Source organism: Bos indicus x Bos taurus, chromosome 3 (genome assembly GCF_003369695.1).
Source record: "Bos indicus x Bos taurus breed Angus x Brahman F1 hybrid chromosome 3, Bos_hybrid_MaternalHap_v2.0, whole genome shotgun sequence".
NCBI classification, from domain to species: domain Eukaryota; kingdom Metazoa; phylum Chordata; class Mammalia; order Artiodactyla; family Bovidae; genus Bos; species Bos indicus x Bos taurus.
The window spans coordinates 32,392,664-32,419,845 of NC_040078.1; the positions used below are offsets into that span (position 1 = coordinate 32,392,664).

General features: G+C 39.1%; 2 protein-coding genes across 5 annotated transcripts in view; one reads left to right on the forward strand and one right to left on the reverse strand.

Annotated features, from left to right (window-relative positions):
- Window positions 1–15,260, reverse strand: part of CEPT1 (choline/ethanolamine phosphotransferase 1) — a 36,446-nt gene extending 21,186 nt beyond the window's left edge. The window contains exons 1-4 of one of the 2 annotated variants that reach the window (XM_027536211.1): window positions 15,162–15,260; window positions 8,396–8,805; window positions 4,105–4,252; window positions 975–1,116 (exon numbers count right to left, since the gene is read on the reverse strand). In XM_027536211.1, coding sequence (XP_027392012.1) covers window positions 975–1,116; window positions 4,105–4,252; window positions 8,396–8,734 — 629 coding nt within the window. In that variant the 5' untranslated portion in view covers window positions 8,735–8,805; window positions 15,162–15,260. The remainder of the gene's footprint in view (window positions 1–974; window positions 1,117–4,104; window positions 4,253–8,395; window positions 8,806–15,161) is intronic. The other variant, XM_027536212.1, reaches the window with a different exon arrangement.
- Window positions 15,261–15,324: 64 nt separating this feature from the next.
- The window catches only part of DRAM2 (DNA damage regulated autophagy modulator 2), a 29,755-nt gene continuing 17,897 nt past the window's right edge, over window positions 15,325–27,182 (forward strand). Inside the window, exons 1-3 of one of the 3 annotated variants that reach the window (XM_027536215.1) lie at window positions 15,337–15,438; window positions 15,819–15,875; window positions 24,472–24,616. In XM_027536215.1, the coding sequence (XP_027392016.1) occupies window positions 24,486–24,616 (131 nt within the window). In that variant the 5' untranslated portion in view covers window positions 15,337–15,438; window positions 15,819–15,875; window positions 24,472–24,485. Of the gene's footprint in view, window positions 15,439–15,818; window positions 15,876–16,569; window positions 17,001–24,471; window positions 24,617–27,182 lie in introns of those variants that run through there. The other 2 variants (XM_027536214.1, XM_027536216.1) reach the window with 2 other exon arrangements.

Consider the following 27,182-nt stretch of genomic DNA (forward strand, 5'->3'; position numbering starts at 1 on the left):
CATTTACTGTCATAAGAACATCTTAAATCCTATTTAAATAAGGTTAGCAAAAATCACCTGAAGAGAACTTGTAGGGACAGCTAAATTTCTATGCATTCTGGCTTTTTCAAGGACTAGAAAACTAAGTTTATCAGTGACCTAAAATTTTAAAATCCATTAATGATTTGTCTTAATGAAAGACTTGGTTAAGATGGTCTCCTATCACTTCACATCAGAGATTTTTATTATGATATTCCATGAAGTTTTCAGAGTCTTTTCTCACGTTCTTTTTCATTTAACCTACACCAGGAAAAAGATAAAAGACTAACTACAGTAGTGTAAATCAGATCTGTAATACTTAAACACTAGTTGGTGACTTCCATCCTTAACCTTTCCAAGACTGGCTTACTTATTAATATTTACACACACACACACAATATTTACAGAAAAGCACTAATCATCAAGTAGGAACTATTCATTTTGGAGTTTAAAGAAAGTTCCTATTTCATTTTTTAAATTCTTAAGCATTTTGCTGGCAGTAATAATCTATATGGTGTGCTCATATCCACTAAAATATCAAGAGCTTAGATATTTATAGACTCATCAATAAAAACAATGTGAAGAGAGTAAAATCTAATTAAGCTATGATATTTAAAGAGTTGCTCTTATAAACTATCTTTTCTTTCCTGCAAATACAACTTCATAGGTCAAAATAAAACACAGTATTAAGATGAATAACAGAGGGGAAAAAGAAAAATGAATTTGAGGGAAATACAGTTGGATATGAGTGAAGGGGCTATTATTTCACTTTAAAAATATTGGTTGGGAGTTTCTAATACTTCCTTTTAAACAGTGTGACAGAAGGACACATGATAAAATAATGAAAGTTTCTTTTATTTATTAGTGATTTGATTGATTTCTAATACTTAAACATCTATAAGCAACATTCTTCATATCTGAGAGAGAACAAGCACACACCATTAAGTGTTACTTACATTCCAAATCGTAATGTTCCAGAAACGTATGTTTGCCAGTGTGCACAATAGAACATGAATGTCCCAGCAAAACAGCAAAAAAACATCCAATCAGGGTTTGTCCCCAGTTGTACTGCAATACAAGTTCCAAGAACCACAAAAACTGAAAAAGAAAGATTACAATGAAAACTAAACAATCTGATTAACAAACATTAACTAAGCTGGTAATGATTTTCAGTTCAGTTCAGTTCAGTTGCTCAGTTGTGTCCAACTCTTTGCGACCCCATGAATTGTAGCACACCAGGCCTCCCTGTCCATCACCAACTCCCGGAGTTCACGCAAACTCATGTCCATTGAGTTGGTGATGCCATCCAGCCATCTCATCCTCTGTCATCTCCTTCTCCTCCTGCCCCCAATCCCTCCCAGCATCAGATTCTTTTCCAATGCGTCAACTCTTCGCATGAGGTGGCCAAAGTACTGGAGTTTCAGCTCTGGCATCAGTCCTTCCAAAGAACACCCAGGACTGATCTCCGTAATGATTTTAGATGAAGCAAAAAGAAAACATGCTATGAATGTTTAATCTTTTTTCAGTCATTTACGAAACAGGAAAGCAGGCTATAGTCTTTTATATTAACATTTACCCTGTAACTTCAATCTGTTATTTCACTATACCACTAGGTGAAAACAAACTTCTTGAAAGCAACTAAAATACTTTAGCATTTTTTTGGAATATATGCATATCTCGTTTTATTACACTTTACAAATACTGTGCTTCCAGATATTGCATTTTTTTTTTTCAATTAAAGGTTTGTGGCAGCCTTGCATTGCATGTCTATCAGTGCCACTTTCTTTTCAACAGTTTTAGCTCACTTAGTATCTCTGTGTTACATTTTGGTCATCGTTAAAATACTTCCAATTTTTTTCCATTATTACATTTGTCATGATTTCTAATCAGTGATCTTTTATGTTACTACTGCAAAAAAGATTACAACTTGCTGAAGGCTCAGATGATAGCATTTTTTTAAATCAATAAAGTATTTTTTAATTAAATAATGTACATTTTTCAGAAATGATGTTATTGCACAGTTAACAGACTAAAGCGTAGTGTAAAAATAAGTTTTACATACACTAGGAAATCAAAAAAACTTGTGTGTCTCACTTTATTGCAATATTCACTTTATTGCAGTGGTCTGAAACTGAATCCACAATACATCTGAGGTATGTCTGTATTCCATCAACTCAATGATAGAGTACTAGTGAGCAGTGAAAAATTATAAGGCAGAAAGTCAAAAAAGAAAGAAAGACAAAGGCCTAGATAATTCACTGGCTTTAGATAGCAATCTTTTTTATTTAGCAGATTTCACTATGGGTAATATACATTAAAAACAAACAAAAAAAGGACTGCCCATAAAAGTTTTGAACTCAAACTACAATGCAAAAATGACTACCACTTAGAAAAAAAAAAAACAGAACAACTATCATACTGCTGTTACCAAATTAAATTATAATAGTTTTTCAAGATGCCCAACTAGCATCTTCAGTAGAAGCTTTTTCTTAAGAGTTACATGAACTTATCTGTTCCTTCCCCTCTGCTAAGCAAGCTGCTACCAGGATACAACCAAACAATGATTTTAACATACGCTTACATTTGTGAATCTGAGTTCACAAAGTAAAACCATCAAGGGTTTTTGTTTGCCTCTTTAAAAATATTTTAAACACTGTGCCAAATGACAAGAAACCAACTGAAGAACTAAATAAAAAAATAAGTGTGTTGGGAGGAGTATGTGGCAAGGTGGGGAGTCAGGGGGAATAGAGTTCTTGAAAGGAAGACTAGTTAGAAACTGTCATTTAATTTCTAAATCTCTTTTTTCCCTCTAAAGAAGTACTAAATTATTATTCTTTAAATGGTACAAATAAAGACATACCACATACAATCTAATTATAGTAATTCATCTTTTGCTAGCACCTTAGTGTACTTTTTTTTAGTCTTTTCATTGAAGCCCACTATCACAGTTACAGTCTAAGTCTACAATCAAATTCCAAATGTCTGTATAATATCCATTTAAATTAAAGACTGTCTTATAAAACTGATCAACATTTATCTACCAGTACAAAATTAATAGCTAATATAACCTGGAGTAGAATCAGAATTCAGAAATATCTTTAGAGTTGAAATAATGGCTAAATTTACTAAGTGTTCATATGAGATGTCTAAAACAGGCAAATTCATAGAGATAGTAAGTTAGTGGTTACCAGGACCTAGGGGAAGTAGGGAATGCAGAGTGACTACTAGCAAATGATTCCCTTTTGGAGTGGAAAGGAAAAAATTGACATCTGACAAAATGTTTTGGAATTAGAGGGCTTCTCTGGTAGCTCAGCTGGTAAAGAATCCACCTGAAATGAAGGTGACCCCAGTTCAATTCCTGGGTCAGGAAGATTACCTAGAGAAGGGACAGGCTACCCGCTCCAGTATTCTTGGGCTCTCCTGGTGGCTCAGCTGGTAAAGAATCCGCCTGGGAGACCTGGGTTTGACCCCTGGGTTGGGAAGATCCCCTTGAGAAGGAACAGCTACCCACTCCAGTATTCTGACCTGGAGAATTTCATGGACTGTATAGTCCATGGGGTCGCAAAGACTCAGACACGACTGAGCGACTTTCACTTTTCACTTTGGAATTAGATAATGGCAACGGTTGCATAATTTTGTGACTACCCTAAAAGTCACTAAATTGTACACTTTAAAAGGATGAATTTTATAGTAAGTGAATTATATCTTAATAAAAACTTTAAAAAGGCAAAAACAAAAATACAAAGACTATGAATTTCTTAGTCTCCCATTACTGAACTCTCATCTATAATTTATGAGACTTTTTCATGATAACAATTATGCCCTAAGAATTTAAAAACAACAGGTGCCAAAACAATAATATTTAGGGTTAAAAATAACTTAGGTAGAAATTAATTTCTAAATTTCCTGATATCATCAAATAATGAACAAGTATTAACCAGCTTTATATTTTTTGACAATATTAAAACTTAATATAAAATCACTTCTGATAACTACTATAATATCACAAGCCTGTTATTTATCTTATCATTGTTTTCATATTCCTTTTAACATTGTTAATCATTCACATTAAAAAATCAATAATACCTGTCGATAGTGAATCACACCCATGATCAAAAAGTTCTCCCAAAGGAGAACTACTATTAGTTCTTCTTGCCTGTTTTCCATCAATAGCATCCAAAGACTGGTAAATGAAAAGGCCGCATGCACAAGCAATATACGCCCACAGGGGTGCCTGTGAAATAAAATTTAAAAAACAGTAACAAGACATATTAATATTATGTTTGGCGAGTATATTTTTACTTGCAGATATGTTATCTTCATTCTCCAGAGAAGTTGGAAGCTATGGGAGAGAAGATCCAGGTGCTACATAGTGAAAAACTTTTCAAAACAATCAGAATTATGAGAGAATTAAATTCCCTGTTTTGCAGGGATACTCAAGCAGATGCTGGGTAACTACTTCACAGGGATAATACAGAAATGCCATGCGAGATTAGATTAGGTAACTTGTGTAAGATTCCTCCTAACATTTAGACTCTAAGAATCAATTAATGAATAGCTAATAAGGTTTTTCCTAAGTTGTATTTTTGAAAATGTTCAAAAAGAAAATTTCCATGTTAAACTCAGTTGGAAAACACTGGATTAAACAATGTTAAACCGATTTTTCCACTGCAGGACTGCTTCCAGGCCTTAAGGTTGCTAGTGCATATTGTGCATGTTCAAGGAGGATACAACATGCTGCCATTTCCCAAATGTATTTGAGCATGTGACTTATTTTTTTCACTGTTTCATGAAGCAACACTATGGAAATAATGATCTACTTATTAGACAGAGTGCTTATATTACTTTTCAAATACTTATTATGGTCACATTTTCAAGAAACAATTTCTCTTTTGTCAGACAGAAACTAAACCACTAAAACTGAATTTAAATGTGATGCATTAAAAAAGAGAGCTTCTATTTGGTACGTTCTCTGTAAGAAAGTGAAAGAGTTTTTTGCATCATTTTTTCCTATTTTTCTATGCCTAGGCCATGAAAACAATTTTATAACCACAAGATATTTTCTCAGATATTGGTTTTCAAGTTAACTGTACTAAATGCTCAGAGCTGCAAAGTATACTACTCAGAGCTGCAAAAAACATTCAGTATATTCTGCACTACAAAGAGATATCTCCCTGAGAGAGATCTATTTGTGTGTGGGTGCTCAGTCATGTCCAACTCTTGCAACCCAATGGACTATAGCTTGCCAGGCTCCTCTGTCCATGGGAATTTTCAGGTAAGAATACTGGAGTGGGTTGCCAATTCCTTCTTCAGGGGATCTTCCTAACACAGGGATCAAACCAACATCTCCTGCATTGACAGGCAGATTCTTTACCACTGAGCTACCTGAGAAGCCCAGAGACCTATTTAGACTCAGTTATTAAAGGTAAAGATCTTCTGTTTTTTTTTTGGAGTCTCATATTTTAAAACACTGAGGCTGCTAAAAAGATTATCGTATATACCTCCCCCAAGCTCGAGTTACAAACCTGGAAAAGAATAACTGTGTAACCAAGTTTACATGGCAGCACTGGACTAAGTGGTTAACCTTTTTTTTTTAAACGTATTTGTTTTTTAAGATTTTCATTATTATTTTTCGTTGTGCTGGGTCTTCATTGCTGTGCACAGGCTTTCTCTAGTTGTGGAGAGTAGGGGCTACTCTCTAGTTGTGCTGCATGGGCTTCTCATTGCAGTGTCCTCTATTTCGGAGCACAGGTACTAGGCGCACAGGCTTCAGGAGCTGTAGCATGTGCACTGAGGAGCTGTGGCTTACTGGCTCTAGTGTGCACGCGGCAGTAGCTGCAGCATGTAGGCTCAGTGGGTGCAGCCCGTGGGCTCTAGAGAGTGGCCTCAGCAGTTGTGGCGCACCGGCTTAGTTGCTCCAAGGCATGTGGAATCTTCCCGGACCAGGGATCAAATCCATGTCCCCTGCATGGGCAGGTGGATTCTTATCCACTGAGCCACCAGGGAAGTCCACTAAGTGATTACTCTTATGTGACTAAGAACTCTCCCTTCTAAACTTGGGTTTACTGCTTCTTACTCCTAGAGGAATCCAGTAATTCTCTAGAGCTGCACTGTTTTATACAATGGCCATTAGCCAGCCATCTGTGACTATTTTAGTTTAAATTCATTAAAATAAACCAAAGATTCAGTTCCTCAGCTGCTAGGTACATTTCAAATATTCAATAGCCGTAAGTATTTATGGCCTCCATATCCGATCACACAGACACAGAACACTATCATCATCACAGAAAATTCTATTGAACACTACTGCTTTAGGGGACTAGAAAAACAAGGAACTTCTTGGGGGAGGGGGCGGTTTAGGATTTTAATGGGGAAATCTGTTACCCTGGAACAGAACTGGATTCAACTTAGTGACTAAATAACAACCATCTAGAAAACACCAAGATGGTAATTACATATATAAGAGAGAGAAGCAAAGCCTTCTTATCTTTGGACTTTCCTTTTTTCTTGTGAATACATAGAACAGTTTAATATTTATCTATTTCTTCTTTGTTTCCATTATTTCACAACTTGCAGAGGTGTTTTAAGAAGAAAGCCTTCTCATTCAGGAGCAAGTACGGTCTCAGCTGGGTTAACAGTCTGATACACTGAATGTATAAGTCAGGAAACTATTATAGTCATAATCTACCTTGATTTCTCAAAGTAGCACTCTGAAATTAGCGTAGTTCCTATTCTGGAAGTTTCCCAAAGATTTAACTAATGCCAGGGTTACTCTAATAATTCCAAATCACTTAAGAAAAGAGACTGAGGAAAAGTATTACAGGGAACATGGTGCCTGGTACAGTCTAGGTGTTCAAAAAATGACTATTAGTGGCCAAGCTAATCTTGAACTTGCTCTCATTCCCTAATCTTTCTCCTGGAACTAGTTTAGGACTTAGAAGGTTTCATCTGGAACCAACCCACTTCCCTGTTGTATCTCTAAGGATGTGTGAGATCTGGACCAGATTCCTCTGGAAGGAGATGTCAGAGCCTCAAGTGATCCACAGGAAAAACAGCTCCAAGGAAATATGATAAAGAATCCCAAGACATATTTAAACAATTGTATTGGTGTTTATTTTTTGTTTCCAGATTGATGTAAAGCAAGATAGTTAAGAAAATGAGGAGAAACCAGAAATATATCCATATAATCTGTATGAATTGTATCTGTATAGTAAAAGAGGAATTAAAGATAATCAAGGGCGAGGGGAAAATAAGTATCTGGAAAAAGACAAAAAACAAAAATATGTTTTATATGTAACTGTGACCCTCAATAACTGTGACCCTCAATAACTTTACATTAAGACCTATATGTGGAAACAAATGAATTAATGAAAACAAAAAGGGATAAAGGATTAAATGGTGATAATTTTACCTCAAAAAAAAAAAAAATCAACTGAAAAAGACTACATTGAAAAAAATTACTTCAAATTTAAAACAAGACAAGGAGCGTTGTAGCCATTATGATTTAGACAGTCACTTTCAACAGCTTTACTTGAGGATCACCTTCTATCTTCTTGGCTTATCTGTACTGATCATTCTGGCACAGTAAATGTTTTGATTCTCTTTCATCTACCTAACTACCTTGGTTAACTTTTTGATAAGGACATTTTGAAGCCAAATAACTTCAATTTACCCACTGAGTTTCAGTTTTGGTTTTAAGCAGTGAGTAGAGGGAAGGTAAAAGTGAAAGAGCAGCAAAGACATTTGTATTTGAGAATGCCCAGCAGTACCATGTTTCCTTTTTTTAACAGCAGCCACAGCAAGATACAGAGCAGGAAATACATTACACCGTTTCTTTCTTCTATTTTCTTTTGCTGTGTTAAAATAACAGAACGACAGAGATACACCTAGGGTTATCAGATATGTTTACAGGAAGCGAAAAGGGATATTCAACAACTCTCACTGGAAATCAAGAGAACACTTTCAATATGACTAATTTATAGCTGTGCCATCTTCCTACCAGAGACTTTCCTCTCTGATCATTTTAAACCTTGCTAAGACTTTATTAGCCATAATAAAGGGGGATAAAATTCTTTTTGTAAAGCATTGAGATTTACTGATTTTAAAGGAATACTTCACGTTAATCTCAACTAACATTAATTTATCTACTGGCATCAGAGTCCACACTTTGCTTCTGGTCTCTCATAAGCATAGTGTATGTAAAGTAGGTTGTAGTTATGAGAGTTATTAATAGTATATACGACAGGATACTTTAAAACAGCTGACAAATAGCTGTCACATTATCTTACCTTTAGCTAAAATGACCTAAAAATCCCAATTACAGTGTTTCTGGCATGCAATAAATGTTTATATCTATTATAAAAGAAATTCCTCTTACCTGCTCTGTAGCTGTAGGGCAGTAGAAGACTAATAAAACAGTTGTACAGATGTTTATTGACAATCCAATGATCGTGATGAGATTTGGAGCGATCCAGGAGGGAACTCTTCCAACGAGCCATTCCCAATACCCCTGCATCAAAGGCTCAAGCAAGGACCGTCCGGCACTCTGATACCTGTGTTCTTCTAGACGCTTAAGTTGGTGTCTTGACAGTGGTGGTGTAGGTAACTGGAACAACTTATTTAATACACACCCGGGAGTACTCATATGCCCGAAGCCCAAAGGGGACTCCGGGTGAGAATCTCCACATCGTTTCCTTGTCGACCGATGCCCACTCATGGATCTTGGCTTTCTTTTATTTGAGGAGAATACTTTATCTTGTTTTATAGCTTTTGGTGGATGGTCTTTCCCTGGGGGTAGGAAAAAAAAGATATATTTGTCAGCCGCTATTTATATCAATGTCAGTAAATTAAAAAAAATCAAACTGGCAAAAAAATAATACACATTAAACAGGGATCAGAAAAACAGGGATCTGCTTTTAGTTCTAATTCTTACTGGTGTAAAGCTAAAAGAAGTCATATAACCTCATCTTTATGTGAAAAATATTAAGAATTTTAATAATAATATGCTTCCTGTTACCTTATAGCTTACCAGACTTCAAAGCTCATGATTTTTTTTTTCAATTTCACACTGCTATCATAGTATAAATTGGAAAAAACCTAATAATGACCTGATCATTTCACATATGCAGAAACTGAGGTCCAAGACACACTCAAAGACAACTAGTAAACCAGTCTTAATATTGGAGAAATGACTTAAATAGAATGGGTCTTAAACTAGATTTTTATTTAATGTGAATAGCTAATACTTATTGAGCACTTGCTGCTGCTGCTGCTGCTAAGTCGCTTCAGTTGTGTCCGACTCTGTGCAACCCCACAGATGACAGCCCACCAGGCTCTGCTGTCCCTGGGATTCTCCAGGCAAGAACACTGGAGTGGGTTGCCATTTCCTTCTCCAATGCATGAAAGTGAAAAGTGAAAGTGAAGTCACTCAGTCGTGTCTGACTCTTCGAAACCCTATGGACTTCAGCCTACCAGGTTCCTCGGTCCATGGGATTTTTCAGGCAATACTATTAATTACTCCAGTTTTTACAGAAAGTTAAACTAAGGCACAGAGAGGCTAATTAACTTGTCCAAGTTCACACAGCTGTTAAATGAGGTTCATATAAACCGGGTTTCTGTTTAAATTAAAAGACAGACCTTTTTAGTGGAAAGGGATATAGATAATATTCCATGAGGGAATAAACAACAATGAAAAAAATTAACTTTAAGAGGACAGTATTTATGTGTTAGCAGAGTGAACTGATAAACTGAGGTAGTAAAAAACAATTATAAGTGCATCGAGTGATGACTGTTGATGTTGTTGTTGTTCAGTCACACAATCATGTCCGACTCTGCGCGACCTCATGCACTGCAGCAGGCCAGGCCTCCCTGTCCCTCATAAGGTTTTTTATAAACCTTAAATTTAAACCTATTAAGTACTTGTACCTGACTTAGAAAGGATCAGAAATAACATAATTATGTAAGTTAATAACCAATGTAAGAAAACAATGACAAGCTGATAACATATAGAAATTAGTATGGTGACACCAAAGGTTTGAAGTGGTGAGGGCCTACAGTAGGGTGGTAAAAATGGAAATATGAAGACAGTCAAATCTGTAAGTAATTTCTACTTACGAGGAGGAATCAAGAGGAAATACTTAGGAGAGTTTAGAAGGAAAATCAGTTATTTTGGCTTTGGGGAGGTATGAGATGAGAGGGGATCTCAGAATGAAAGTAGGAAAGACATACATGCAACTTTTATGTACAGATGTTTTAGACAAAAATCAAATGACTGAAGTTTGGGTGAGATATCAAAATTTCAATTTTTTAACTTGGAAGCTAACGCCTAGTTGAAGATTGGAAAGCAGAAAATTTCTTAAAAGGATTAAGTATGAAGAGAAAAGGAAACTCATGGTTAGTAAGCAGGAAGAGAAACCATTAAAGGATTAAAAAAGAAAAAAAAATCTTAACAGAACTAAAAGGGTAGTGGCATTTGACCAACACAGGTGTACTTTGATCTGGCAGAAAGCTATCCAGAACACAGTACGAAATTCCCAGAAATGCTGCACTATGGGAATATAGAATGTGATACAGAGTCTAGGACAACTCAGCAATGAACTTAGTATCAAAATATGCCCACGACTTCTCTCTATTCCCATAAATTAATTCCAATGTCACTAATGATCTAAAGTGGCATCCCAAACCTCAGTTAATCCTGTATCTCAATAATTGGTTTAGAGAACAGTTACTGTAGTTATTAACTGACTTACACTTTCAGAAATCACGAAAGAAGCCCAGTTTAACTAACTCAAGTGCTCTGAAATAAAAATAATAAAATAATTTCAAGCCAAGACAAACCAAAGTTAATTTTCTACTATTTCTAAGAATTCTTTCACACACTCAATTGTATCATAAAGAAACTGATTTAAACTGTTTTAAAGTAATATCTATATAATGTCAAACATCTGGTTGCAAAATCATTTTGGATGATGAAATAACAGACCGATGACCACCAAAATACCATACTATCAAGTGGCCAAATTTTCAGAAGTCAAACTGAATAATGTATTTTCATACTTGGTGAGCTATAATCAATCAGCTCTTACAGATTTCCACTTAAATGGGAATAAAAAGTTTGGCCAACTCAATTTATATTTTATTATTATAGTGACCCATTCTCCCATAGTTAAAAAAAAAAAAGTGACATATTGAGGATGCTGGCCTGTTTTTGGCAATAAACAGCTACAAGTTTCTGATCCTAATGGTTTTAAGTTTGAGCATTTGGCAGGACTATATAATAAACTGGATACTTTTCATTTTAAGTGTTTTCCCCTTCTGACCTAGATTTTTGTCCTTCTGTTTCTGTTTAAGAAAAATCTACATCTTGACCAACCTTCCTAGACCTAGTTATTATATAATACATACATGTAAAAAGGATATTTCAATTTGGCAACACTATCTCTGTGACGCTTACTAGCAACAAGATTGCAAATAAAAATTCAGATACATGTTGCCCTTTGTCAGAGGTTGCTGACACTGCCACAGATCCATCTCTTCTCTTCCTTCCACCCATCACACCTGAGACCAGGAGGCAACTGCCAGGAAAACCATCTCAGGAAAAACAGAGGAGTTTCTGAATTTCAGCACGTGAAAACTAAAAAAATTAATGTAAGAAATTAAAACTAGTGCTGGGTAGCTTAGAAACCCAGCCATCAGTGACAAGTTTTTATGAGAAAATGGATTCCAAGTTTCAAATGCATTCAGCCAATATCTGAGTGCAGTAAACAAGATAGACATGATCCCAGTTCCCAAGTCCAATGGAAAGATGAGTAAAAGAAGGTAAATAAGCAAGTGACATTACACACTTACACACTGTGATGGGCAGTATGAAGAAAACAAGATGTAAAGTCAGAAAATAGTTGAAGATGAACATTGTAGACAAGGTGGTTGAAGACCATGAAAAAGAAGCATTTATACCTGGTGGCTCAGATAGTAAAGTGTCTGTCTGCAATGCAGGAGGCCCAGGTTGGACCCCTGTGCTGGGAAGATCCCCTGGAGAAGGAAATGGCAGCCCACTCCAGTACTCTTGCCTGGAAAATCCCATGAACAGAGGAGCCTGGTAGGCTACAGCCCATGGGGTCGCAAAGAGCAGGACACGACTGAACAACTTCACTTTCACTTCACATACTAAATTCAGAGGAAAAGGAGACAGCCATTCCAAGAGCAAGAGGAAGAATAGTCCAAGAAAGGAAAACAGACCCTGAGGCAAAATCCAGCTTATTTTTCTTATTCATATCTGTGGGATCACTATAGCTGGACAGTAGTAAACCATACGAAAGAGTGAGATTAAGGAGAGTATGAAAAGCCCAACAACGCAGAGGTTTATAGACTGTGGCAAGGAGTTAATATTTTATTCTGATCTTATAGAAAGCCATCAATTAACCTATAAAAAAATCTATAATTTTGCAGCACAGCCAATTTATTAACTGAGGAAGTGTTTTAACAAATTATAACAATAAAAGTGAACATTTTAAATGTTTTAAAATCCTCATTACCTGGAATTCAGATTACAATAATACTGATCGCTGTCCCATGTAACCTCTCCACTTGTAACCAGCATATTTCCCTCCTCTGCTATAATTTGGCTTGAACGTGATACTTCTTTCATAGCACTTACCACATTTTGAAGTTTTTTTGGTTAATTGTTGGTTTTTTGGGGTCTTTTCCCCACACTGATATGTAAGACACAGGAGTGCAGGAGCCATGCATGTCTTAACATTCTTTTCCTAAAATCTTATACCATACCTAACACTAGGTGGGTGATCAGTACTTATTTGTGGGACAATGAACAAATGTGATTCATCTAGTTATTTAATAGCACTGGATTGTTCGAGATCTTTGAGGAAACAGAAAGATTGAAATATGCCATCCATGCCCTCAAGCTCAAAGTGGTGGTGGGGAGCCTTGTAAATAGCTAAGCTATAACATACTGTGAACAAACTGCTATGGGAGTTCAGGGAAGGGTGCACATATGGTCTAACAAAATTCTTCTTTGCACATACATGTATTTATGTAAAAGGTCCAATGAAGGTACAAAAATAAAATCATAGAAATTTAATGAGTATCTTTACTAAAATTATATACAATTTGTAGACCTTAAGTCTGTGATGCAAAACATCTGTGCTTACAGCCGCTAAAGATAATAACATGCTGCCTACAATATTCCAGTGTTCAGCACTGGTGAAAATCTGACAAGTGTCACACTAAAAAAGGAATCTCCAACCGCTCAGCAGAGAATAAGGTAAGCTCACACAATATCCAACCTGTAGTGTGAAATTCCAGAATCCGCATCCCCCCTATGTCTAAGGGTGCCAAGTTTTGAGCTGCACTGATTCAGCAGTATGTTTACAACCCTTTCACAGGAATTGGTGACTACACAGCTCTTTCCACTTCTATGGTACGACTAAAGGAAAATACTAATGGTGAACAGTATTTGGGAGGCAGAGCAAACTATAAAAAATCAAGCTTAAAAAAACAGATCACAGGATTACATTCAGCATTATTTAACAAGTGATACACAGAACAAGTTACCAAAAACAAAAGCCTTTTCAGAAGACTTGGAAGCTAAAACAGTACTGTGTAACACAATTCAGATCTACTGCTTTGCTGAAGTGAAATCTTGCATTCCTTAAAAGAAAAGGAAACAACTTCTTCCAGAAACAAACAAACAAGCAAAAAAAGCCAAAGCTTAACATTTGGTGGATTATTTTCCTATTCCCTTAAAAGAGACAGCATAGCATGACCCTCAAAAAGAATGTCACCGGTACTTTTAGCCTAAACAAGTCTACTGCTGCCTAGAAAACACACTGACTATGCAGTAATATCTAACGGGGGTTGTAAAACAAGTTTATATTTAAATATCAAACATATAATACTGTTTATAATGTAAATTTTAAGAGATTGGGTATGGGAGAGGAAGAAGAACCCATTTATGAAACCATAATTGTAAATATTCAGTAATAATCTAACAGCTGGACAACAAATGAAGGTACCTCTGTCAGAACAGGTTAATACAAGAGGCAGCTTTATCTGGCTTTTTTCCAAATGCAAGGGTTGTAAAGACAAGTTGCACAAGGGGCTTCCAAATAGTTTTTGCTCAGCACAAAATGAATATGTAGCAAAACGCCTTTAGAACTTCAATATCTGGAATTTTACATGAAAGCCAATGGTTCTTGAGTTCTTATGGTCTAAATGCTCTCAGTTCAATACCTCCACTGAACACACGCCCAATAGTACGAGAGTAGAAACAGAATCTTTATTCCTTGTTCACACACACGACACTAACGTTTGTTTAAAGATAATTATGAACTTGCCTATTACCGTTAACACAGACTCATCAATGAACTAAGAGACTTAAAGCAAAATCACATATATATATTAATACCAATGATGCAAAATGTCATAAATGACACAAAAACGCCAATCACCGAACTGGAGTAAAAACAAGTTAAACACAGCAACATTTAAATATCCCATTCATCTAGTGTTCTAGGGACACCGGCAAAGACTAGCAAACCCTTCAGTCCTTCCAAGAATACTTCTGAAATAAACCCTAGGTGGCAACCTTAGAGATCGTCAATACCGACTCTGAGATTTCTAGAAAAGTTGCTGACCAAGAAGTGTGGCCCCAGCCACGAATCACCAGCACCGTATTCCAAACGGAAGGCAAAATCGGCACAGGATTCAACACGGTTTGTGGACTTAGCAACACCTGAGCAGGAGGGTGTGGACCTGACAGGCAAGGTCGGTTCCGCGCAGGCAGCGCCCCTAGCCCTCGGCCCGCCCAGCCCGGGCCGCCGAGGTTTTCTCCAGCCTTACACCCAGCACAGTAGCCCCCGAGCTCTCGCGCTGGCAATTAGCCACCTCAATCTCTTCATCCGGGGTCAGAGGAGCAGTAGCCCCTCGCACTCCCCACAAGCCCGCGCGCGAGGCTACCCTGCGCGAGGAAGAAACTGCGTTCGCCTCGCGCGAGTCCATACAGAGATATATTCCAATGCCCCACCCCAGAACTTGCAGCCCTCTCTCCGCCCCTTTTGAGAATCGTGGCCCCCGACTCATTCTTTATATTCTGGCCGTTTCCCCAGGACCGAGCCTCGCATCCTTACCACGGCCCGCAAAAGCACACAGCTAGAATTAAGACCTGCGACTCCAGCCGACTGGGTGACTCTGATCCGAGGCAGCACGTTCACGACACTTTCGCGATTGCCGTAAAGGGATACAGTGTCGGAGCAGGCGGCGGCGCGAGCGCGCACCTCTCAGCGGTGAGCGCGCCCCGGGACCGGCTTGGCTGCTCGGGAGCGCGCTTCGGGGCCCTGCCCCATCTCCGTTCAGCCGGCCGCCTCCGGACCCGGCGGTCAGTACTGGCAGGGTCGTCTGAGCGAGGTAGGCCAAATAGGGGATGAGGGCCGGCTCCAGCCCCAACTAAGGAGGGATGTATTAGAGAATGGAATCGGGCAGGTCAGAGACGGGGATGCTGCTAGGAGCCCCACAACCCCGTGGCGGGCGTGCAAGGCGTCCAGCTTCCAGGGACCACGCTGTACGACTTGTGGGAGAGGGACCAGGTGGCAGCCGGAGCGCGGACGGACTGCTGGGGATCCGATTGGGGAGGAGGGGTCTTGAGTGGGTGCAGGCTGGGTTCAGGTCTCCGTGCCTCACCTTTCAGTGTGAGTTCTTGGTCTTTCCCCCTCCCCCGCACCCTTCCACGCCTAGCTTGCCCCAAGCCCTGCCAAGCCTCCGCCTCCCACGTCTTTTCTCTGCCCCAGGCACGGGTTAATCGAGTTCTTCGTCCCAGTTCTTTGCGCCTCCGGAAGAAGGCAGCGGTGGGTGTAAATAATTCCTTGGTTTTATTTGTTTTAAGCGGTTATCGAGAACCTTTGCCCCAGTCCCACAAAAAACTGTGATTGAGTATACCTTCTCTTTATCACTCCCGGGCTTGGATTCCTGGAGGGGTGGGGTAGGTAGGGGAGGAAGGTTTTTGTGGTGACTTGCTACTTAGCAGCAGCAGCAGCAGCAGCTAAGGAAACAGCAACCCACTCCAGTATTCATGCCTGGAAAATCCCATGGACCGAGGAGCCTGCGGGGCTACAGTCCATGGAGTCACAAAGAGTCGGACACGACTGAGCGACTTCACTTTCACTTTCACTTTGTGTTTACCCGAAGCTCAAGTCTTCCCTGGGGTGAGCAGAGTAGTGTGTGTGTGTGTTGTGTGTGTGGTGTGTATGTGTGTATGTTAGTCGCTCAGTCGTTCCCCACTCTTTGGGACTCCTGGACCGGGGCCCGCCAGGCTCCTTTGTCTATAGACTTCTTCAGGCAGGAGTACGGGTAGCCATTCCCTTCTCCAGGGTATCTCCCCCACTCAAGAATCGAACCTGGGTCTCCTGCATTGCAGGCAGATTCTTTACCGTCTGAGCCACCAGGGAAGTCCAGTATAGAAAGGTAAATATCTAGTCCTTTATATCTTCACAACTGTGCTTTCATTAGGATACATTTGTAAAACTCCACATTTTTCCAGTTCTCCCAAATTTAAATTTATAAACCAATACTAAATACAGCTCTAATTTGCCATGCACCATCAGATTCTCCCTCGACTTCTCTCCCTGTAATGTTTGATCCGACTTGTAAAAGTGTTACTTAATTTTCTAGACTATTTAATTTTTAATCATTATGAGAATAGTATGTTTGTTAGAAGGCCAAACTAGAGTTTAGAAAAATAACCATTTACTATTATGCTTTGCTTTGGGCGTGATTCTGTGTACCTGTGGCTTTCTTTCTTCACTTGGAATATCCAGAATTTACTTTTTTATTGTCCCTAAGCAGTCACCCCTTAGAGGAAACAGCATAAAGAATTCATCTTTTTTACCTGTGGCATTTAAATATTGTGGAATTTAAAACTTGTAGATGCAGTTCTGATTCAGGGATCTTCAAGGAAAGCAGAGATAAGATAGGTGAGAAATGCAAGAATATTTTGTTAAGTGTTTCTGTTATTGCTATGTGAAGGTTATTCCTGCATATTTTCAAGAATCTTGAAAGGTTTCTTAAATTATTAAGCATTTAAATTCCTTTGCTTGGTTGGCAGTGCTTCCAGCTTTCCAGTGTGATAATACATAGGCAACAGTAGTCTTCCTTACCTCGGTGCACTTAAATTTCTCAGTGGTCCTTTGCAAACTGGTAAACCATTTGCCCAATAACCTCAGATATGCAGATAAGACTAGCCTAATGGCAGAAAGCCAAGAGGAACTAAAGAGCCTCTTGATGAAGGTAAAAGAGGACAGTGAAAAAGCTGGCTTCAAACTTAACATTCAGAAAACTAACGTCATGGCATCTGGTCCCATCATTTCATGGCAAATAGATGGGGAAAAAATGGAAACAATATAAGACTTCATTTTTGGGGGCTCCAAAATCACTGTGGATGGTGACTGTAGCCATGAAATTAAAAGATGCTTGCTCCTTGGAAGAAAAGCTATGACAAACTTAGAGTATTAAAAATCAGAGACATCACCTTGCCAACAAAGGTCGGTATAGTCAAAGCTATGATTTTTCCAGTAGTTTTGTACGGATGTGAGAGTTGGACCATAAAGAAGGCTGAGTGCCAAAGAATTGATGCTTTCAAACTGTGGTGCTGGAGAAGACTCTTCAGAGTCTTTTGGACAGCAAGGAGATCAAACCAGTTAGTCCTAAAGGAAATCAAATCTGAGTGTTCATTGGAAAGACTGATGCTGAAGCTGAAGCTCTCATACTTTGGCCAGCTGATGCAAAGAGCCGACTGATTGGAAAAGACCCTGATGCTGGGAAAGGTTGAGGGCAGGAGAAGGGGGTGACAGAGGATAGGATGGTTGTATGGCATCACCAACTCAGTGAACATGAGTTGAGCAAGCTTCAGGAGATAGTGAAGAACCCGGAAGCCTGGCACGCTGCAGTCCTTGGGGTCCCAAACAGTTGGATATGTCTGAGCAGCTGAACAACAACCATTTGCTGCTGCTTTTCCTCTAAATTGTCAATTTAGGTAACTAGAACCCTCAAAACCTAAGGAGATAGGAATCTAAGATGATTCACATGTAAAAGGAATTAAGAATTGTCATTCCCCATCCCTGTGGCTAATTGTGGTTGTACAGAGGTGATAAATCACCTATCATTATTATGGGGCTTCACAGGTGGCTCAGTGGTGAAGAATCCGCCTACCAGTTCAGGGAACCCTGGAGATAACAGGTTCTATCCCTGGGTACAGAAGATCCCCCGGAGGAGGAAATGTCAGCCTACTCCAGTATTCTTGCCTGGAAAATCCCATGGACAGAGGAGCCAGCAGTCTACAGTCCATAGGGTTAGAAAGAGTTGGACATGACTTAGTGATTAAGTATGAGCATCATGATTATTTGTATGTTTACTCTGTACTACTCTAAGGAATAGCTACTTTACAAATCAGAATACTGAAACTCAGAGAAGCTAAGTAACTTGCCTGAAATTGTACAGCTGGGATGTGATAAAGCTGAGATTTGCATTTACGTAAATCTGATCTTAAAACTGTGTTCTTCCCATTGCATCTCAGGGACTAGTCAGTGCTCTCTTTGGCTTAATAATAAGCTTATCATCTTTTCCTCATTATTGTTTTTCCTTCTGTGGGAGGGAACTCAGTGTTCTTCATTTAATTTTATCCTTTTTGAGATCAGTGAAAGGTGTCTAATGTGAGAAAGAATGAGAAAATTGATATTGCAGATTTAAAATATTATTTAATTCTATGTATTATATTATTATAAAATACACACATATCAACTTCTAAAGAAAAAATTAATAGCATAGTGCTCTACCCTTGAACAATATTGGTGCATTGACTTGAAATTTTACAGGTTTTAAAGACATGAGAAGACAATGGCACCCCACTCCAGTACTCTTGCTTGGAAAATCCCATAGACGGAGGAGCCTGGTAGGCTGCAGTCCATGAGGTCGCTAAGAGTCGGACACGACTGAGCGACTTCACTTTCACTTTTCACTTTCATGCATTAGAGAAGGAAATGACAACCCTCTCCAGTGTTCTTGCCTGGAGAATCCCAGGGACAGGGGAGCCTGGTGGGCTGCCGCCTCTGGGGTCGCACAGAGTCGGACACAACTGAAGTGACTTAGCAGACATGTGGGTTGAAACAGCCTCTATTTTGTTTATATGTGAGTTTCAGGATTTACAAAAAGGTGCAGGTTTGGGCATATTTGAAGACCAGTATTTTGTGAACTTTCATCTTTTACATTCTGAAAGAGGAACATTTACTGACCACCCATGACAGCATCTTTACATATATTATCTCATTTACTTCTTGAATAAACCTCTCTGAAGCAGGTATTCTTTTAGAGCATTTAACAGTTAATACTAAAAGGTACCAGTGTCAGTAAGTGTTTAGGTTCTTTACATGTGCTATGTCAGTGTAAACCCTGTAATAGTGATCCAGTGCTGTCCAATAGAACTTTTCCATGATAATGGAAATGTTCCATATTTTCACCATCCTGTATGGTAGCTACAGCTGTGGCTTCTGAGCACTTGAAATGCATCTAGTACAACTGAGGAACTGAAGTTTTTAATTTAAATAGTCACATGTGGCTTTGTTGTTGTTATTCAGTCGCTATGTATTCGATTCTTTGTGACCCCAGGCACTGCAGCAAGCCAGGCTCCTCTGTCCTCCACTGTCTCCCTGAATTTGTTCATTGAGTCTGTGATGCTATCTAACCATCTCATCCTCTGCCGCCCCCTTCTCCTTTTGTCTTCAGTCTTTCCCAGCATCAGGATCTTTTCCAGTGAGTCAGCTCTTCACCTGTGGCTGGTACTGACTGTATTGGACAGTACAGCCTTTGCCAATAATATTATTGTCATTTTTCAAAGGAGAAACTGGTTCAGAGAAATTAATGAAGCTTGCCCAAGTTAACATGATTTTATTTAAAGAAGTTTTTGAGCAGAAATATGTTTTAGGAAAGTTAATTTGGCAGTGCGTGTAGAATGGATGGAGGGGAAGGAAAAACACAGGCCAAGAGAACTGAGAATCTTATTTGAGTGTTTACAGTGGTAACTAGGAATAAGAATGGTTGCAAATGACCAGGACCTGCATCTTGTCACAAGAATATTGTACTGCATATCACTAGGCTAGGAAAAGGGCAAAATTTGAAGTGTGATTTCTACTGAACGCAAATTGCTTTTGTACCATCGTAAAGATGAACTGTAAGTCGGGGATTGCTTGTACTATTAACTGAAATAGAAAAATCATGAACCTTTTTGGGGTTTATGAGGATCTGGTCTGGGTTATTGAGTACTTTTTATGGGCAAGTCCCTATTCTGTGAGTAGAGAAATGGAATTCCTCATCAAGGATTTTATCCACTTCAGACACCCTCCCCAGTTTTTATACTGTCAAAGAAAATGAGCTGTAAGAGATGTGCAAGTCAGATGTTCTCAGAAGAAGGAATGTTTATTTCCAGATCCAAATGGATTAGGGAACATTGTGTGGATATGGTATCTAAGCCCGATTTTGAAGAATAGGAAGGATTTGGACATGCACAAACAATTAAAGGAAGAGATCGTGTGGGAATTCTCTGGTGGCCCAGTAGTTAAGAGTACCAGGCTTTCACTGCCATGGCCTGGGTTCAGTCCCTGGTCCAGGAACTGAGATCTTGCAAGCTGCATGGCAAGGCCGATAAAGTAAAATAAAATAAAATAGGCTTTCCCATTCTCCCTGGACAAAGACAGTGCTGTCCCCAACTTTGAATAAAATGAATCATCTATCTCCACCACTCTGACTCTCTTCTCTGACTTTATCCCATACTCTGGAACTTGACTGGGACCACAGCCTCCAACATACCTGAGATTAACACGGTCCGTGGGATTCTGGGAGTTTTTTTTTTTGTTTTTTTTTTTTAAGAAGAGGTCATGCTTCTAGCAATAGGGTGGACAAAATCTTTTGAAAATCCCTTTTGCCAAAACACCCAAAGGCTGAATAAATTATATTAGCCTTGTAAATGTATAGCAGTCCTCATAGGAAAGAAGGGGAAATTCCCAGGGTTAAAAAGTCGAAGAGAGTTGACACCAGGGTAGTAAACTAGTAGTGTGTCTTTTGAGGGGGCTTTGAAATAAAGTACAATTATGGATAAATGATAGGCTACCCCTGTTACCACCCAAGTTAGAGAGAGAGAATTCATAACCCTTTGACCTCCCGGATGTATAACTTCCAGAGACACCATTCATGTTATATAGTTGGTGTAGGTGATGCCTGTGTGTCAGGGGATGACTTTTTCATAAAAAATAAAGTGTAAATATTCCCATTTGCAGTTGTACAACTTGTGGCCTTGGAGAACAACCTCTTCCCTCAAATCAGCCAGGACCCTCAAAAATCTACATATTCAATGAAAGATGGGCTAGGAAAAAATATCTCCTTCCTGGCAAAGAAGGAGCACAAATTTGTTCCTTTTCATCACAGCTCCAGGTGGGGAACTAAAGATACCACATAAGAACTTAAAACTATAGAGCCTGTCATCGCTCAGATTCAAAGTTTATATTTACTTGTATACATGATCTGAAAAACTTGGAAGCCAAGATATTAAAGTCAACCTAGGTTCATAATATGCCAGAGTATCTGGAAAAAAATATAGACCCTCTCTGGAATGATTCACCCTTAAACTAAACCTTTTAGAATACTCCCAATTAAGATCATCTAAACAGGAGCTTCAACCAGTCCATTCTGAAGGAGATCAGCCCTGGGATTTCTTTGGAAGGAATGATGCTAAAGCTGAAACTCCAGTACTTTGGCCACCTCATGGGAAGAGTTGACTCATTGGAAAAGACTCTGATGCTGGGACGGATTGGGGGCAGGAGGAGAAGGGGACGAGAGAGGATGAGATGGCTGGATGGCATCACTGACTCGATGGACATGAGTCTGAGTGAACTCCGGGAGTTGGTGATGGACAGGGAGGCCTGGCGTGCTGTGATTCATGGGGTGGCAAAGAGTCGGACACGACTGAGCGACTGAACTGTACTGAAACAGGAGCTCATAGTCAAAAATTGGGGGGAAAAAAAGTGTGCAAGGGCTGTCAGAACCAACAAAGTCGAAACTAGACTCCTAAAGATTTTAAATTCAAATTTTTAGAAGTTACTCAAAATTTATAGAAATTAAGAATTATTGTCCAGAAACATGCTGGGGAAAGTCCTGTAGGAACTTTGCAAGGAATTGGCATCAGGTGAAGAAAGACTGGGAGTGATCCCTGAGAGATGGGAAACAATGGCTCCAATTTACTGCCTAAGGAGAGTTCCCAAGCAAGGCACCCAATGTGAAAGTGTTAGTTGCTGATTCATGTCCGACTCTTTGCGACCCCATGGACTGTAGCCCACCAGGCTCCTCTGTCCATGGAATTTCTCCAGGCAGGAATACTGGAGTGGGTTGCCATTTCCTTCTCCAGGGATCTTTCTGCACCAGGGATTGAACCTGGGTCTCCTGTATTGCAGGAAGCTTCTTTACCATCTGAGCCACCAGGGAAGCCCCAGGGAACTAGCATGATTAAATAGAGGAGTAAAATTGATGGAATGTTAAGGGATGACAGGAAGAAAGAACAGAAAACAGATTATGATGATTCAGACAGGAAATTACTCAAGTTGAGTGTACAATGGTGACTCTAGGGATAAAGGAAAAGAAACTTATTTAGCAAAGTTTAGATGTACATATTTAGTAGCAAGTCAGATGATCAGAGTTAAAGAGAAGTACGAGTCAAAATGGCTGAGGTTTCATTATTTGGAAGGTCAGTCTGAGATGAGGAAGCTGAGCACGTTGGAGGATCGTGGAGATAAGAGTTTAAGTTTTTACAGAGTTCATGGGAAATACTGAATTGCAGTCTGTCACACTATGAGAAGATACTCCTCCAAATATGAAATTATTTTCACATGTGTAATAGTAATTTCTTGTAATTTGAAAGTATTTCTATATTTTTAAATATTAAATGCATGAAGATACATTAATATTTTCTAATTCATATTATTGACACCTAATTACTTACCAACATCCTCAGTCTGGAATTTAAGGGAGAAAGTGGTGATGTGTGGTATATGTGTAGATAGGCCTTCTAAAGTTAAGTGAGAAAGAGAACCAAACAAGCAGTGTCCTTGTTGAGAAAGTAAGGGTGCCGTCGGAAACAAAGCAGGAGTACTCAGATGAAGCTAGAAGAGTTGAGACTTGAAATGTATAGCAGTTAACGTGTGGTAGTGGAGGAGGAGGTGTGACACTATTTGTAGCCAGACAAAACAAAGGTTCAAAGGTGTGCAAGAGGGCATGACACACTTGGCAACCTGAAAGAGATTTGCATCGTGATTGGTGTTAGAATGGAACTGCCTGAATTTGAATACTGTCTCTACTGCAGTCCTATGACCTTGGGCAGTTCTCTTAACCTCTATGATTCTGTTCTGAGGAATAAAGATATCATATGTTTAAGGTACTTAGTAGGCTTGCTGACACAGTAAACACTGTTTTTGTATTGATGGTGAAGATGGTGATAGCTAAGGCAGGGAACTGGGAGCAGACAGAGAAGTGGCCAGAGAGGAATGTATTGAATTAGAGATCAGACAATAAAAAGACTGTAGGCCATGTCAAGAAGGAAAGAAAACTTGTAAGGGCATGGGGGGAGGCACTGAAAGGTTCTCTGGAGGAGAATAAAGTAGTCAGATTGGTTTTTTAGAATTAGAATGCTTTAAAAAAAAAATTTTATAGTAGAGTCTGGGTTGGTTGTGGTCCAGACTAAGGGAGGACCATTTGCTGCTGCTGCTGCTAAGTCGCTTCAGTCGTGTCCGACTCTGTGTGACCCCATAGACGGCAGCCCACCAGGCTTCTCTGTCCATGGGATTCTCCAGGCAAGAACACTGGAGTGGGTTGCCATTTCCTCCTCCAATGCATGAAAGTGAAAAGTCAAAGTGAAGTCGCTCAGTCGTGTCCAACTCTTAGCGACCCCATGGACTGCAGCCTACCAGGCTCCTCCGTCCATGGGATTTTCCAGGCAAGAGTACTGGAGTGGGGTGCCATTGCCTTCTCCAAGGGAGGACCATTTAGAAAGTTATAATAATAATCTGGTCAAGAAATAATGGTGGTTTAGGTAGAGTAGTAGCAGTGAAGATGGAGAGAAGGGGTAGATTTTAGGAAATCCAAGAGGTGAAATTAACAGTCCTTGGTAATTGATTATGTGTGGAAAGATGGGGTAGAGAGATAGTGTCTGGATGCAGAAAGTGGGTGATTCCTGGTTCCATTTACTGCAAAACTGAAGGAGAGTAGGTGTCAGTAGATGGTATGGGAATTGATCAGAAGTGAAACAGCTGAGGATGAAAAGTACAATTTTGTGGGATGGGATGGCTGAAGTAGAATAGATGAAATACTCTTGAATAATCTTACCTAATTTGTTTTTTTTTTCTGCCTCAGGAGACCTGTTTGAGATGTGGTGGTTTCAGCAAGGCCTCAGTTTCCTTCCTTCAGCCCTTGTAATTTGGACAGCGGCTGCTTTCATATTTTCATATATCACTGCTATAACACTTCACCATGTTGACCCTGTTTTGCCTTATATCAGGTCAGTGAAATGTATTCTTTTGTGGAGAATGGTATGTATCATTCATGTTTTAATATTGAACTCAACATTCAATTTTAACATTTTGAAATTCAAATTTTATGTTTGAAATTACAATAATAAAAGCAGAAAAAGGAAGTTGTATTTGGTTCTTTCTGTGTGATAGAGAAATATGGAGACAGATGGTTAAGGTTCAGTTAGTGAACTGTGACACCTCAATGCCTGTTTTCCAAATAAGTATTCAAAGTTTCAGGAGATAGAGTTGGAATTATTTTCCCCTTACAATTCAAAAATACTAGAACAACGGTAATAAGAATCTGCCTGCAATGAGGGGGACTCGAGATCAATCCCTGGGTCAGGAAGATCCCCTGGAGGAGGGCATGGCAACCCACTCCAGTATTCTTGCCTGGAGAATTCCATGGACAGAGGAGTCTGGTGGGCTACAGTCCCTGGGGTCTCAAAGAGTCGGACACTACTGAGTGACTAACAGTTTCACTTTCTTTCAAAGATAACAGTAATGGCAAAGATCAATTGATTTGCCTACTGCGTACAAGGTAATGTTCTAAGCATTCTTCTTAAATTGGTCTTAAATAATTGAATCTTTACAGCCACCCTTTGAGTTAGGAACTATTATCCCCATTTGATAGAGGAAGAAATGAGGTCCAAGGAGGTTGTTTGTTCAAGGGCATATGACTCAGTAATTGATGGAACCAAGATTCAGTTTGACCAGGCGAGCCATTTGATTCTAGAGACTATGGTCTTACTCTTCATGACATGTTGCCTAGATTTTTCTGACACAACTAAGTATCTAAATTTGTTGATAATGTTTTTGAAATATCAAAACTACTTGTGATTTAAGTATGGGTATTTGATTACATGTGCTATGTCCATAATCTTTTTTTTTTTCCAGTTATAAAGGCAATATGTTGTTATTATAACACGTTTTAAACAGTACTAGAGTGATTATAAAAGTGAAATTCAAAGTCTTTTCCAGCCTCCCTCTAGTTTCTGCCCCTCCAGGAATGATTAACGACTTGGTTGATTTCCTTCCAGTTTGGTTGTTTGATTTGTTGGTTGTTGAGTTGTTTCATTTATTTGTTTGTTTACCCTCTGAAAAATAACCTTTCCAACACAGAAAATAGAGCACTTCTGAAAGGTGATAAACTTAAAGGCTAAATTTATCTGTTTTAAATGTCAGGAAGAGATCAGGGCAATGCCATGTCATTTACTGTTTCCACAATGGTGTGGTGTAGCACACAGGTCACCAACAGATTGAGTCTACTTTAAGAAGATTTATAAAATCCAAAGCTATAAAGTTTCCAGTTCTAGGAATAATTTTGATAAGTCACCACTGTTTACCACTCTGATCAGAGGACCTATAGCTTAAAAGCCAGTTCATTCTCTAGTAACTCCAGGAGAGCATACATATTCCTGAGAGTCTTTCATCATTTTTATTTCCCCTTAGAGAATTTGCTTTCATTTCAAAGAGCTTTTTATAATTTGAGGCCACTGAGTTCTTTATCAGAGTTTCAGTTCTCTGATGGTACTGCATGTGATTTTCTGATAGAACACTAGACACTTCCTTTTCTATCTCTGTTCTTCTGCCTTTTAATTTTTTTTTGCTAGTTTAGTATTATTAGTAGTATTATTATCTGGAGAATTTCCTCCCACATTTTAATGTATGTAAACTCAGTGGTACTTATGTTTACTTCCCCTAGGCTCATTGTCTTCATCTGAAAAATGATAGAGTTCGACTAGATACTCTGTGAAGTTCCTTTCAGCTCATAGACCCTACCTGAAAGACTTCATTGTTACACTCCCCATATGACATAACCAAATATAAATTTCACTTCAGGGATAATTCACAGTTCAGAGACAATTCTGCAAGTGTGCTTCAGGTATTCTCTTGGTTCAAGTTATGAATGTGTAGGAAGGGTTCCTGAGACTAGCCACTGGGGTATAAGAAGAAACTGTTAGAATGTCTATGTATTTTATATTTCAAAATATTTAAACTTTTATTTGGGAATTCTCTGGTGGTCCAGTGGTCAGAACTCCTCACTTCACTACCAAGGGCCTGGGTTTGATCCCTGGTTGGGGAACTGAAATCCCACAAACCATGCTATGTGGCCAAAAAAAAGGAAAAGAACTTGTATTTAATATATGCATAATAATATAAATAACATAAAATAGTGATCAGATAATTTTTTTTAATGATGTGTAATGACCACTGTGTTGAAATGCAATGCTGATGAGGTGATGGGCTTGGCTATTTTTATTTGTAGGCCAGTTTGTCATTCTGATCCAGAGCACACTTAGCCAGCCATCTTGGAAGTGCATGCTGTTATTTACTTGAAAGTGAAAGTGTTAGTCACTCAGTTGTGTCTGACTCTGTGCAACCCCATGGACTGTAGCCTACCGGGCTCCTCTGTCCATAGAATACTCCAGGCAAGAATACGGGAGTGGTTTGCTATGCCCTTCTCCGAGGGATCTTCCTGACCCAGGGATTGAACCCATGTCTCCTGCATTGCAGGCAGATTCCTTACCATCTGAGCCACCTGGGAAGCCCCAT